The sequence below is a fragment of the Vigna radiata genome, chromosome 1 (genome assembly GCF_000741045.1).
Source record: "Vigna radiata var. radiata cultivar VC1973A chromosome 1, Vradiata_ver6, whole genome shotgun sequence".
NCBI lineage: Eukaryota > Viridiplantae > Streptophyta > Magnoliopsida > Fabales > Fabaceae > Vigna > Vigna radiata.
This window is the reverse complement of record NC_028351.1, coordinates 22,814,425-22,829,879: the sequence shown is the minus strand read 5'-3', so window position 1 is coordinate 22,829,879 and position 15,455 is coordinate 22,814,425. Positions and strand designations below refer to the sequence as shown.

General features: G+C 31.3%; 1 protein-coding gene across 1 annotated transcript; it reads right to left on the bottom strand.

The window, feature by feature from the left end:
- Positions 1-8,396: 8,396 nt before the first annotated feature.
- On the bottom strand, positions 8,397-14,356 carry LOC106774515 (5'-adenylylsulfate reductase-like 5). Its single transcript, XM_014661537.2, has 5 exons — positions 13,829-14,356; positions 9,854-10,035; positions 9,257-9,381; positions 8,674-9,093; positions 8,397-8,590 (listed from the first exon to the last, which is right to left on the bottom strand). The coding sequence occupies exons 1-5, from the start codon at positions 14,000-14,002 to the stop codon at positions 8,580-8,582; spliced, it is 912 nt and encodes a 303-aa protein (XP_014517023.1). The 5' UTR covers positions 14,003-14,356; the 3' UTR covers positions 8,397-8,579.
- Positions 14,357-15,455: the final 1,099 nt, after the last annotated feature.

The window sequence follows — 15,455 nt, the reverse complement described above, 5'->3', positions numbered from 1 at the left end:
TATTGAATTTGATTGTCTGGTTTAATGATTAATTAATTTGCTTGGCTACCAGAAGCCTTATAAATATACTATTGACATTATGGTAAAAGAACCTTAATCTATCCTAATAAAATATAGACCTCTTTATCAAACATATCTAACTTATGAGAGGATTGCTTTCTCAAAAAAAATTAAATAATCGAAAAAGAACAGAGAAGGAAGGACGACCGACCCTCGGACCAATTCCACCAAAACACTTTGCAATGCTTAACTTTGTTTAGCTGTGTGTTTAGTGGTTTTGTAAGCTTTTAATCAAGGTCGTAAGTATCTTTCATTTTCATTTTTTAATGAAAATGTTAAATATTTGTGTGATAACATTATTTTATTAAGAATCTTATAAGTGCTTCGTTTTTATGTAAAATTAATATTGATTATGTCAAGACCGAAGAAAATTGTTTCAGTGTTACAGGACCCCAAGAAATTATTTTCAAAAGCAAATATCAACACCATAAAGAAAATCAATATTAAGAGTTTATCCAAATGTAGAAGATTGTCATAATTATATGGAGTTAGTTGGCAGGTGACTCGAGGTCTACAATGTAACAAAAAGATTTGAAGATTTTATCCTTGCGTGTTGGATCCAGAGTTAATATGTGGTTATTTTTAACTTTAATTTAATTGATGTAATATTATGTAAAGTATACAATCCTATAGAAGATGATAAATACAAGGGAGAATTTTTAAAAAACATGCTGACATGGTTTTTAATTATTTGATTTAGTTTATTAAGAGATGAATAATTTAATATATTAAATTATATTTAATATTGTTCTTATCCAACCTAATATATATATATATATATATATATATATATATATATATATATATATGAGTTTGATGCAATAAAATTTATTAATCCTTTTTATTTTAGAACAATTCATAAGTTTAAGGATATTATTTTGTTATTTACACTGAGGCATTATTTTGTTATTATTTAAATGAGGTAGATAAGGAATACTTAATCAATTACTTTAATATTTACTATTCTATTTAGGGATGGACAAATCGAACTGAAGCACTGCTAAAAATTGAACTGTAAAATAATTTAAAAAAACTGAACTGAACTATAGTAAATTGTATTAAATTACCGTATGAACTGAACTGAACTATTAACTGAATTGTAAACTACACTAACTGAACAATTAATTGAACTGTAAACTGCACTAACTGAACTAAACTATTAACTGAATCGTAAATTGCATTAACTGAACTATTAACTAAATTGTAAACTACACTAATTTTAACTAAACTACAGTATAAACTGAACTGAACTACTGACTATACTAATTTTAAACTGAATTGTACTAATTTTTAAACTAAATAGTATAACAATACATGTTCTTTTTAATTGAAATTGATTTTAATATTATTCATAAGTGTCTAATAAATTGATTTTTAATTATTTAATATTATTATTTTTTATTTTATTTATATTTCTTTTATTATTAAAAATTATTTTATTTTTTATTTATTTATTTTATTTTATTAATAAAAAAATAAATAAATATATATATATATATATATAACTTAAAAAATATAAAAATATAAATTACATTTTTTATTTTTATTGATAAAAAATATAAATTTTGTGATAAAAAAATTGTCTTAAAAAATTAATTATTATGTTTTTTATGTGAATAATTTTTTTATTAATATTTTATTATTAAATAAAGTTTTCTTGACAAAACGAAACTGGAACTAGAGAAGATGTAAGAGTAGATACAGTTCTCACAGTTAACTGAACTGTAATTGTTATAAGTTCAGGTTTTAAAAATTGAACCATAAAATAGTATACTAAATTGTTAGTAAAAGTGGATAAGTTATTTTTAGTATAATATAGTACAGTTAACTGTACTACAATATAGATCAGTTATTTTTGCCCAACCCTAACTCTATTCTTATAGATTTAAACTTTCTTATTAATTTGAGCATCGAAGAGTTTATTTTGCATGTGAATCTTTTCTTGTATTTCAACCTTAAGGAATACACTTTAGGGACATCAAAACCATCAAGATCACACAACTTATCCAAAGGACATTCTTAGGACCCTTGTAAGAACATTTGATGTCAATCGTGGGGCCACTTAATAAAACTTTTCCTCGATCTCACTCTTTTGTGGTTATAACCTGAAATCAAGCCTAGTTGTCACATGAGATGAAATCGAACCTAGTAACAACCCTTTAGGATTAGATACATATGCTAATCCAGAGTAAGCAACTACACAAGCATTGCGACGAAGAGCTTAAATCCTTACGCACTTAGTACCATGCAGACCTATAAGTGTTGAACCAAATGTTAGCCATCTTAGAGAACAGGAAACCTCCTCTGCATCCCTGTCCTCGGAGGAAAACGACTCAATCAATGGCTTGGACGTGGTACTCATCGCTAAGAGAGGCGTCTCGCTCACAAAAGCATTGTGATAGGAGTCGCACTCTCGTGCATCAGGGAAGACGTCAAAAGGAGGGCTTAGAACACTCCTAGGTAAATCGAAGTGTGACACCTCGATGAGACTTCAGGGTGATTCGTAGTTTATCTACTTAACACAAATCTCAAAGAGCTCAAAGCAAATCAACCCAACAAATGATCGAGGAGACTTACGGTAGGCAAAGGCATCACCGCCCTTATCTGGTTGGAAGGTAAATAGAGTCTCAAAACTATACAAGAAACCTCGACAAACGAGTAAATCGAGAAGGACATTAGACTCACACCCCACTCATGAATTGTCCCACCACTCAAGACGATATCGTAATGCATAGAGGCATCACAATCCCCACCAAAATGAAAAGTCGATAGAGTCTCATAATTGTGTTGGACATCTCGCCAGACGGGTAAACCAAGAAGGACATCATACTTCTTGGGCACACCCTTAACATCTAAATGTCCAAGATAGGATCAGTTACCCATATGCCCGCCTAACATCAACAACTTTCATCCTTTCATGCCAGAAGTATCCTGGCCAACATCCCAAAGGGGATTCTTGTCAAAATTCACAAATACAACAAAACAATTAACTTGACAACCTATCTGAACTGCTATCAAATTTATGCATTATCAAACCCAGGACAAGAGCTTGTTTTGCATATTGTTTCCTACCACCTTGGATGGATCGACCTTGAGCTGGCATTATCTAGAAAACATGGATGAATTCAAAAATTAAAATGACACCTGACACACATATATAACCAAATAAAACATCAACGAATGACTCCAAAACATAAAAATGCACACAACAACATGAAATTCTAGGCCAAAAGCTCTAATGGCTCCAAGAGCAACAAAGTAAGAACCATGGTGAACATGAAATATGAAATGGACAACAAAGCAAGACAAGCAAGGATATATTATAAACAACACGAAAAACACAATAAAAGGTAAGGACCAAAATAATTAGCTCTTGATACCAAATAATAGTAACCTCTTTAAGCTAGGTTAAGCCAAAGCTTAGAAGGAAGCAAGGAGATGATCCCTTGGAGTGTTTGGAAGCGGAAATGAGGTGGGAATGTGGTCCAAGGTGGGGAAAATAGTGGTGGAGATATGATATGTTCACGATTTTGGTAAGAAGGTGAAGATGGTGTGATGGTGTTTGGTGGTGCCAAGAGAGGTGAGACACACACAAGGAGGAAGGTGACTAGAGGGACCTCTAGGGTTGCTCTAGTCTTGATCTAGAAAATGTATGGCCAAATTTGGGCAATATAACATTATTAAACTTCCAAGATGATTACAAGGGTGGAGGCAGCTCTTTATATAGCCAAAGATGTCTCTTAAAACCCTAAAAGTAAAAGGAAACCCTAAAGGAGAAGGCTTTACCAAATTTGAAGGCCTTCTAGGATTGAGACAAGTGTCTAAATCCTCTCCAATGGTGGAAGGACAAATGGCCACTCATAAAGAAAAACATCTCCAATCCTAGAATGTCATGTGGTCACTTCTAAAAGCAAATATTCTCCAATGGAAACATGACACATGACATACATTTTCCACTTGGTTTGGATGTTCAACTTAAGGAAAATCCTACACTAATTAGGCCTTAATACAAGCCTAAATAAAGCCTATACTAAATGGCCTAATACATGGTCTTAAATCCTATACTACTTCATCTTCCATGATAGTCCAAGTGAAGTAAAGCTTTGTTTCTCTTTCTAAAGATGGTTCTTTTGTAAGAGCTTGGTCATACTTCTAGTGATAGGACTCTTGGCTATGAATTTGCCATCACTCATCAAGCCTTTTCATTCTGGAACACCCAAAATATATCTATTGGAAAAATATTCACATATCACAACTAATCTTGATAATTTGATTGTTGTTAATTATAATGAGGTATCATTTTGTTATTATCTACATTAGGTAGGTATTATTTCAAGGATATTATTTGATATCATAACATAAGTTCATGACCCATGTTAATCCTATAAATACAACTAGTATTCTTAGGAAATACTTAATTAATTACTCTAATACTCACTACTATATTCTCATAGATCAAAACTCTCTTACTGACTTGAATGTTAAAGAGTCTTTAGCATATGAATCTTCCCTTACATTCCAACCTTTAAAGTATACGTCAGATTCTTCAAAATCATACTACATGTGCAAAGAATCACGCTTAAGACCCATCATTAAAAACAAACCTATTAATAAAACATAGAAGCTAAAGCATTTGAATTATATGTTAATTCATTAAATCATTTATTTCAATACATTATCAATTAAATTAAATTTCATTCATTAAATTAGGATTAGTTGTGTTTTCCAAAATCCCATGAATTTCAATTTAACACGTTAAATATGATTAATTATATTAATTCAGATTTAATTAAAATTGTTTTATTATATTACTTGAAATTGAAATTTCATTGAAATTGTGCTTATAAAAGAAATTTAATAAATTTAAGAAAAATAAGATGCATTAAATTAATTTTTTTTATTTAAGTTATTTTTATTTTAAAACATTCTGTATAGATTAGGTATTTCAAAATTATTAAATTCTAATATTCTTTTGTTTTTGTTTTGATTATCACCCAATATAATTTTTTTAAGATTAAATAATATTTAATTATTAAAAAGGACTAATCAATTAATATTATTTCTAGACCAAAATTAATCGAGGTTGTTCAATATAATAAATTATGTATGAGATTAATGTTCTTTGGGTTAAATATACACATATGGTATTGTATTTATAATAGAAAAAATACGAGTTACAAATAAGGAATAATAATATACTAACTAAAGATAAAATATTTATCTAATATATCTATTTAAGATACGTGGTAATATAATATATTTAATACCCCTCAAGTTGGTGCATAGAAATCGTATGTACCAAGCTTGTTATTAATATAATCAATTATTGGTCCTTATTATGACTTCCGTGAAAATATTTACTTATGTGCTCGAGTGATACTAAATTGTTAATGATTTGCGAAGACAACATAGTAACCCAGAAGACTCTTCCTAAGCAACTAATATGAGAGGTTTCACTATATAAATATCTTCTTACAAATTACTATTGAGTAATGCATTGTTGACATCCACTTGATAAAGAGACCATGATTGAAGAACCACCATGATTATACATAAATTAACAAAAGTCATTTTTGTCACTAAAGAAAATGTATATATAGACGAGTGGGATGTACTGGTAACATAAGAGAGATTAGAAAAGACAATAGTTAAAGAAGTCATGGACAAATAGGAGAGAGATCTCTAAAAATCTCATATTCTTCAATCAAGATACCAAGCATAGATCCTAAATGAGGAGAAAGAGACAACCTTAGTGCTCTGAATCAATTTTGAAGAGGAGACAAGACATGCCATTACACATGTCGAAGCACCGACGAAGGTGTCGTTGACAACATCATGGTCTCCTAGTCGTGACAATCTAAACCTGTGTGACCGCTAATCAAAATTGGAACTCTGATGGCAACAACAATAAATGGTACTATCGTAGACAACAATAAAATTGAAAAAAAAAATTACATACAAAATCTTAGCCTCTGATACCACATTTAATATAGTAAAAACTATGTATAAGATTAATCTCGTTCATAATTTTTTTTATTATATTTCACAAAAGTTTTTTTTCAACTAATATTATACGAGTTTTTTAAAAATATCTCCTCAACATTAAAAAATTAAAAAACATGTGATGAAATTCTAACAAAAATAACACTAATAGCGTAAATTAAGAAAAGGATTAAATATGTTTTTAGTCCTTATACTTTGAGGCGATTTTGGTTTTAGTCCCTCTTTCAAACTAAGATACAATTTAGTCCTTCAACTTTAGAAAACTCTGTTTTTAGTCCTTTTTACCAATTTTTTTTAACTTTATTTGTTATTTCAAACGCGTTTCTCAGTTAACATTGAAGCAAAAAATATGTCAAACAGTGTAAACAATCCAAATGTTATAATGAAACGTGCTTGAAACAGCAAATAAAGTTAAAAAAGTTTGGTAAAAAGGACTAAAACTAGAGTTTTCTAAAGTTGAAGGACTAAATTGTACCTTAGTTTGAAAGAGGGACTAAAACCAAAATCGCCCCAAAGGACTAAAAATATATTTAACCCTTAAAAAAATAACTATATAAACATTAAGCAAAAATATAATTTCAACAAGTAATTGAAAATATTTTTAATTGACATAAGCAGAAAACAACCTCATCAATATTGACTAAAAAAAGAACAATTTTGAATTATATTTATAAAAAAAATTGAAACAACGTCAATGAGAAAACAAAGGTAACAAATGGATATCAATAGTAAAACTCTAATATGTTTTGGTAAAAAAACTACTCCCTAACGTCAACAAAATAATCTGAGTTGATAATACATCGACTATTGTCAAACCAACGACACTCTTGCCAATCAAACAATTATAAAAATAAATATATATAGGAAAAATTAAAATACATAAATTTCAATTTCTCATATTTCAAGTGAATCTAAAATTATATAATCCTAATAATTAAATTACTCTAATAAGGTTTTTTAAAATTTTAATTTTCTAAAAATTCGTTTAAATAACATATATAATCACAAAAACGTTTAAATGTGTCATCTAAAGACAATATAAGAATTGTTCATAGCCACCCAAAATGTTAAAATCACCCTGCAGTCCAAAAACAATAACTACTACTACAAAAGTCCTCAGAGTAAGAACCAGGAACTGCTGCAGAAGATCAATAATTGTACATCTCACTGAGTTAGTTTTACGTTATCTGTAACATCTCGTGTCAAAATATTTGTATTAATTTAAGCAATTTACTTTTGGAGGCTTTCGTTCCCACATAATCACGTCTGATGTTTATATTAAAAGTTTGCATTTCCTAAAAGTCTAGGGAGAGAGATCAATGTAAGATCTACTAGGATGTTACATTAATAAACTAAGATTTGCTTACTTAAAGTTAGCTAAGCATTTTACCTCAGTAAACTTACTGTCTAATCGTAACATACAACAGTCCAAGCGCCGAGGACACAGGTCAGAAAATCAAGGAATAAATTCCGAGGAATTATTCGTTGCCATTTTTTTCAATTATAAGTAATACGCTGAAATAAAGTCCAAATTTTCTGCTATTTTTTCTTTGTTGTCCCCAAATTTTATAAGAGGCGGTTACCAATTGACAAAAGGTAAATAAATCCGATCTATCCTTCAAATCAATCACGAAAAAAGGTCAAATTAGACTTTAGAAATACAGAAATATAATTTAAATGGCAGATAATTTCAAACTATCTCTTTAGGTGGTTATGAAGTTACTACCCTTTCATCCTTCAAAATTACTAAAATAAAGACTAGTTATCGCATTCTAAAATGACATCGTTTGAAATTTTTAGAGACAAACTCCTCCATTCATGGAACTGATTTCTACTGCATGAATCTTCCTTGTAATTCCATCAGCCAAATCCCGAAATTGAAACATCGATGAACCGGTTTCTATTGCAGAAGACTGCCCGGCTCAGACAACCAAAATTCCAAAATCAATTTTTCGAACGTTCACTTTAGTTGCCTACCCAACTAAACACATGAACCTTGTGTTTCGGAAACATAGGGATGCCAGTATAACAAGTATCCCCAGTAAAACTGGTTAAATAAAATGTAGAACCTACAATATTTGGTAGATTCTTACCTATTTCAAACAATATGAATTGTTTAAAGGAGTGTTATAAAATATATTATTATAAAGATGGGATGGATCCTTGTTGCCACTTGACCATACACGAGATTAGTGAAAAATATTAGTTGATAGATAAATACCTGCGGCAGTTTTCTCTGTCTTCCATACTTGGAAAATAATGAAGTAGGTTGTACTTCAAATTGCTTAAGTGGGGCTAATAAGTATGTTGGGGAAGGGTAGCTAGGATGCTTATTCCACAGTAACGTGTATGATTTCATTCAGAAACAACTAATTTACACGAAAGGAAACACTTCTCAAATTTACATGCCTGTTCGCTTCCTCTCAAAACCCAGCTTAAAACATAAATCAACATTTGGCTATTAGTATACTACAACAAAATTAGCATGAGAGAAGAAGACTATGAGCTGCCAAGCTTCACTGCAAGCCTGAGGATATGATATAACTGATAAAGATAAACTATTAAACTACCCTCAAAAAATGACATAGTAAGAAGGCTGTTAATTCAAACCTTGTGTGGATGACCTAGCTGATGATGACTCACCAAGAGAAACAGAAGCCAGAGATGAAGCCCAAGCTCGGGCACTCCTTGCCCTTTCCTGAAAAATCCTAATCTTGCACAGTCTTAACCTGTTCCAAATCCTCCTGACATCTATCACCTGAAGCACACGTCCCATCACTTGGCTCGTCTCACCAAATATTTGCAGGTTCAGATGAGGAATGCAAGAAACCCAGAATGCTCGGAGACGTGAGACGATCTTCGGGAACACAAAGAGGAGTAGCCTCAAACAAAGAAACAATACAGAGAATACCAAGTAGGGGTCCCTGCTCCATGTTTCTTTCAGAGACAAACCAAACAGGTTCATAGACGAATTATCATCACTCGTCATGCTGCTAGGTTGATCAACAATATTAATAGTTGCCGCCAACCCTGAACAAGCAGACAGATCAGTCAATGGAGGTAAATTAGGTATAATAAAACTCAGTCTATGAAGTTTCTAAAGCTTTGTGTTAGCAATTAATTGGGGAGGAAAATTGATTCTCTTCAATACATCGTAATATATTTACAAAAAAGAATGGGGATATATGCTTACTCGTGTTTCTTTCGTAAAATTCTGACACCGAAAGGAGATTGTTTGGTCCATAATATCTCAATACTGATGTCTGGTTCACTAGTAATATTGCAGGCAAGTTATGGATTCCATATCGTGAAAACAAGCTGCAAGGCAAAACAAATGCAGACATCAACAGACAAGTATAAAGGTAGCCTGTTGTGTGACATAATCTCGTCTAAAATATAAATTAAATACAGTGTAGAAAGGAAAGAATATATGAATTAGTTATGGCATTAGCCTAAATAACAGAAAATTAATCAATGCTAACAACACAATGCCTGACACACTATCATCGGGTGAAACCCAATGATATAGGTTTTTACTTTGTGGATCATACTCATATTCAGTGGAATACACATGGACTTCATCTATTAATATTTAGAATTTGGTAAAGAGTGTGTCATTGAGTGTAGCATTAGAATTCCTCAATAGGAAATTAGTTATTGCTGAACCAGGAATAATTAACTACATCAAATTGTACGCCATCGCCAGACCCGGCAAACAGCATACAGCAAAAGAAATTAGTTTCATCCTTATCCAGAAATTTAAAAAATAGAACAGGGATAGCTTCAAAACCTTGGCAAAGCTGATGATTGCTCGAGAATCAAATGTTCTATTTGAGGAAAGATCGAACTGAGAGTTTCAAATTGAGGAAGCATTTTTTGAGAAAATGGGCACCAGGAGGCATAGAAGAGTATAGAAATATACTCTATACTCTTTCTGCCAGACAGAACTCTGTCTAAAAAATCTCCATCCACCTAAACGAATCACGATGAAAAATAAAATAAACGTCATCAGAATATGCAATTTAATAAAGTCTGGAAAACATAATTAAATCTTAAAATTAAATAATTATCTATTCAAATCTACATAAGCAAAGCTACACGGCATAATAATGACAAACACGTGTATTTTTTCTAAATATTATTGCTTGGGCACATTCACTCGTTCAGTCAGAAGAAGTTACGTTTAGGCTTAAAAACTTGTTGAAAATGATAGAAATGCCTAGCATGGTGAGTGGAAAGAAAAGAAACTGTTATCGGCTTGTCAGTTGTCATCTTTGATTTTGACTAACAAAATGAGCCAAAAACATATATATTCCCAAAGCCAAATTGTCCCCTTTACTGCCATAATGTGCACATTTCAGTCCGTAAAGAGACTAATGTCTTGACACGATCATGAAAATTCAAGTAACAGATTTTAAAATAGGAAACTTATTACCATTATCAATGTAACAAAATCATTTATATCCAACCAAATAAATTTGCAAGATGAGCCATTGCAAACTCAAAATGTTGTTTCATGATGAGTACGTAAAATGCAGACTCCCTGGCTTTGGGCTTGACCAACATGTGACCTAGCCCAACAAACCAGTTGGGTTACCTAACAAGAAGTTTATACATGTCTCTGTTAATTCAATAGTTACGTTAATGATATTATTTCTTTAATGGCAGGGCATTGAGTCTGTTGGGGAAAGAATTTTAGTAGGAATAGCTACTCATAGTAATCTTCAATATCATATATTTAGTAGAGCCGTTTCAATTTCAATATCAGTTGCCGCAGCGTCTATAGCACCATGATAATGAGAAATTACCCCCGAAACAGCATTTACTGTTAATCCCCTCCGTTTTATAATGGTTTTATTAATTCAAAACCCTTCTTCCACAGTTGTTCAGACCAAAATTTAACTTTTTGTCTTCAAACTATGTCAAACCCGGTGTTTGCTGTTGTTTGTTTGGCCAGCCCTAATATTTCCAACCAATGACAGACTGCTCAAAGGACCCTTTTATAGTTATAGGCAAGAAAATCCACATATGATCTCATAGCCAGTCCAAATAAAGGAAGATGATTATGTTAGGTACTCAACAACCACCATAAAAGTTGTCAAAACCCTAAACACGGATAGCTTTTAATCCATATAAAAATATAATTACCCATATACAAGAGTAAAACCTATAATTGGTGGTATAAGAAAGATTACAAACTTTACCAATCCATAATGTTCTTAGAAGAACCCATACGAAAGCTTCTTCTCTTCACCTAGTGTAAGAAATGTAGAATTCAATGATTGAAAAGCTGAAAAGGCCATATATGACTATGGGAGAAAGGAAGAAAGTGAAGGTTCAACCTTTTGTGAAATGGTTAATTCAATATTAATTGATCAATGGGTAGCATCCCCTCTTCTTTATCTAGCTCACTCCTTAAATCCAAGGTGATTAACTAAACTTTTTTATTTATACATTTTTTCAAGATTACATAGTGGTTTATATTATTTTTTAAGCAAATACTGGTTTGAATATGAATCATAAGAGAAGTCCAAGTTAAGATATCACAAGTTCCTTTTCTCATGTTTTTTTCAAGTTGGAATCAGAGCTGCCTATTGTTCAAAATGTTATATTGGACTAACTTTTTTTAAATGATTTTGAATATATAAATGTTGATTATCAATTTAAATAATTCATAATGATGCTACACACACATGTCTGTGTCCTACATGTTGGTGTCATAGTGTTTGTATCAGTGTTGTTTCTGGTGTTCGAGCTTCATAGCTCTCAAATATCCAAGGAATTTGTGCATTCCTCCAACTAGTCATTACAGATAAGTAGTCATTTAATATAACAAAGTTTACAAAAAGTAATAGTACTTAGTTGCACAATCAATGATGGTAGTTCATTAACATTGATCTAAATGTTCTCTTTGATACAGAATGGATTTCAATTTTAGAAGAAATATATAAAAAAAGTGACGATCAATCAATGAGCTAGAATCCAGTTAAAAAGAAAGAAGAGTATAATAAACTACAAATTAACAGTCGAAGGTGATCAGGCCCGACTGAAGTAATTCCACTTATAAGAAAAAAAAAACACTATTATCTAATGTAATATTAATACTTGTAATTCTGATTTTATATTTTAGACACTTTGAGCTTCTGGTACTTGACTAGCTTTTAAGCAATGAAGAAAATGAGTAAATAAATAGTTTTTGAACTGGATAATAATTTAGCTAAAAATGCTTATCACGATTCCAAGCATATGACAGTGGATCATATAAAGATTCATAAAATGCAAATTAAATTCAACAAAATTATTTCAGGGGAGTGCTGGTGGAATAACGGACTTAATAGATATGGGCCATTCTTCATGGTGAATTAAGGACAAATTTTACAACATCATCTGTTTGCTTCACTTTAAAGAAATTATGATTTTGTTGACAGGTTATGTGATTAATGGTTTAACAAGTATGTTCAAAATGAGGAAATTAATTGGGATTTGGATTAAAGCTTCAGTGTGAATGATTTGATTGAAATCCTAAAAAAGTAATCGATTTTCCTGAGCAAAATACATCGAAGATATTAACAGGAAATCACCTCCCCCCAATGAAGAGAAATACAACGAAAGTAGTCCCATCAAGTGGTTCAGAAGATGTTAGAGAGCATCATCAAAGTTTACAATGTATTGCCAAGCTACCATCCGTAAGAAATTTAATGTTGAGAGTTAAAAACGAGAAGTTTATGCATTCTGTTGATGAAATAAAGCAATAATCCATGTGTATTTTTATTACAAGTTGATTAATTCCATGGATACTTATGGATCATTCCCTAGGTTATTAAAGGACATCAAACGGACATATTATACTGTTATACCAATGCGACCTTGACACCAAAGTAAAAACGATCAAGTCAACTAGTTCTTACCAGCTACATAAAATACATATTTTAAACTTGTCTAGATGCTTGGTAAAAGATCCCAAGGAAGGCTTTAAATCCCCCATCCTAAACTCAAAATAGTCCTCAATTTGGTTGCTTTTAACTAGCCGATCCCACTTCTCAGGTTGATCCCAAATGATCCAACAAAATCGCAAACAGAATAATAGCCAATTGTTTACAAGTAATTAAGCACAGCAATCTTTAACCTAACAAAAATATACTCAAGGTTCAAGGCAACACAATACATTCAGTTGTTTTCCATAAAATTTTAAAATATCAGACAATTAACCAAAACAAGGAAATTAAGAGAAATTATCTTCATAAAACCTACAAATCAAGAACTTCAAAATCATTCACATGCATGAAATTATCCCCATCAATGGACATTTAGAAGATCCTCATTCCCATGTGTTTAATTCAGAACTCAGGTTCTTCAAACCATTCAAACAACCGTAGCACCAAAAACACCTTATCCAATCAGGTGAGGTCAAATACATGAATCAATCGACACATCGCCATTATTCCTGATTATTTAACGAACTCTGATGCGTCAAAATCATAATCTCGATGAATTTCTTCAGACAGAAGAAAACTATGCAAACAATTACTCCGCATCTCACTTATCAGATTCCATATCTATTTTATCAGATTCCACGGCCTCTTTCACAAAGAAACTTAAAGATTCTCCATGACAACATACCATGAAAAATTGATACAAACTATTTGGCAGCTGGGTTAAAGATCAAACAATCCAATCATCAAAACAAAATCCAACAATCCACAAATACACACCGCAAACAACCTCAACACGCGGAAATTAACACAAAAACTGAAAACCGAGGTACCTGGAGAGGCGGATTCGACGGGATCGAGATTGGACACTGCGATTGGAGATTATACAGAAACGAAGGTGGCTGAGGAAGACACAAAGAAGAAGAAGACGAAGAAGAAAACGCAGACGCGAATTGAATCACAGAAACGTAAAGAAGAAGGAGAAGAAGAAGAAGCGAAGAAGCCATAGAAAAAGGAGAGAGTAGATAGAAGAGAACCGAAAGGGCAAAACGGGAAAGAAAGAAAGAAAGAAAGACAGAAGAAAAAAGAAGAAAGAGAAACAAAGGTTTTAGGGTCTCGAGTTTGTGAGGGAGATTTGTTTTGTTCTGTTGTGTTGTGTGTGAGGGCGTTGATAGGGTGAGAAGGCGGTGAGGGTGCGACGGTGACGGTGACGGTGGTCGAGTGGGGGGTGATATTTCGAGCGTTTGGTGTGAGGATAGAGGACAAAGAAGGAAAGGCTTTGAGCTAATAATTGAAATTATGTGTATATTTATTTATGGCTATCATTCTTCACTTTTTCTCTCTCTCTTATTCTTCTTCTTTTTTCTTAAATATCGCTTTCTCTCTCCTACCCCGATTATACCTCGTGTGTGTTTTCAACAGCCATTGTTTTTTCAAGAGTGGAAATTCCACACTTCTTAATTTTACTAATTAATTATATTTATTTTAATTTAATTTTTTTTCATTTTAGTACCTTTAGATTTTTTATATATTTAAATAAAAAATCTAAATTCGTTTTATAGTTTTTCATTGATAAAATATCATTGGAGAATATATAAAGATATGCGGAAGCTTTGACCGATGTGTAGTTTCCACGCAATAGACTTTTTCCTGTTTCCACACACCATTTTTTTTTTCGAATTAAATTCCATTTACCGTTCTTCTGAGAATTTTTTTCTATAATAAATATATTTTAAAAAATTAGCCAGTTAAACATATTTTTATTTTAATTTTGAAATTATACACATTTCTAAATTCTACCGTGGATATTTTAATTTCTTTTGAAAATATTTTTTTATGGTTGATAAAATTCTAGAATTTATCATTTAAAGTTGACGATTTATCATTAGTTTTTTAATTTTGAGTTTATTGAAATTGTTTTGATTTTTTTATCAGAGCGAATCTAAATGCAATGTGAAAATAAGAATTTTATTATGTAAGTCACATTGTTAATGAAATCTTACAAAACAGGTAAATAAGTGTTTCTTCTTTTTTTAACGGGTGCTTTTATATGTGCAGAACACACGCGATCTATAGCAACGATGCGTCACTGCCTCGTAGAAAGTTAGGGCTATCAACAACACATGGTTTTAAGGTGTTGGCTTTTTTTTAACACTAAATATTAGTATTTTATTAATAAGAAAATGAAATTTATAATTTTTTATTTTCTTTAACTTTTTTATTAAGTCACTTTATAAAAAGTCTGTTAATGTGATAAGATTTTGATATTTAACTTTCCTTATAATTAATTTGAGATATGGGATCTAACATTTCATTTTTAATAGTAGGGCTTAATAGTTTATTTTATCTTTAGTTTTGTTGATTTTTGTCAAAAAAGTCTCTTATTTGAAAAGAGTGTCAACTTGTTCCTCATTATGTAAATATTGTGTCAACGTCATTCCTTCCATTAAATAGAAATAA

What these genes read in the sequence shown, in the direction of transcription:
- LOC106774515 (XM_014661537.2), bottom strand. Translation starts at nt 14,002, where the DNA reads ATGGCTTCTTCGCTTCTTCTTCTTCTCCTTCTTCTTTACGTTTCTGTG. An exon ending in CGTCGAATCCGCCTCTCCAG is followed by an intron (nt 10,036 to 13,828) that starts GTACCTCGGTTT and finishes TGATTCGTTTAG; the next exon opens with GTGGATGGAGATTTTTTAGA. An exon ending in ATTTTACGAAAGAAACACGA is followed by an intron (nt 9,094 to 9,256) that starts GTAAGCATATAT and finishes CTGCTTGTTCAG; the next exon opens with GGTTGGCGGCAACTATTAAT.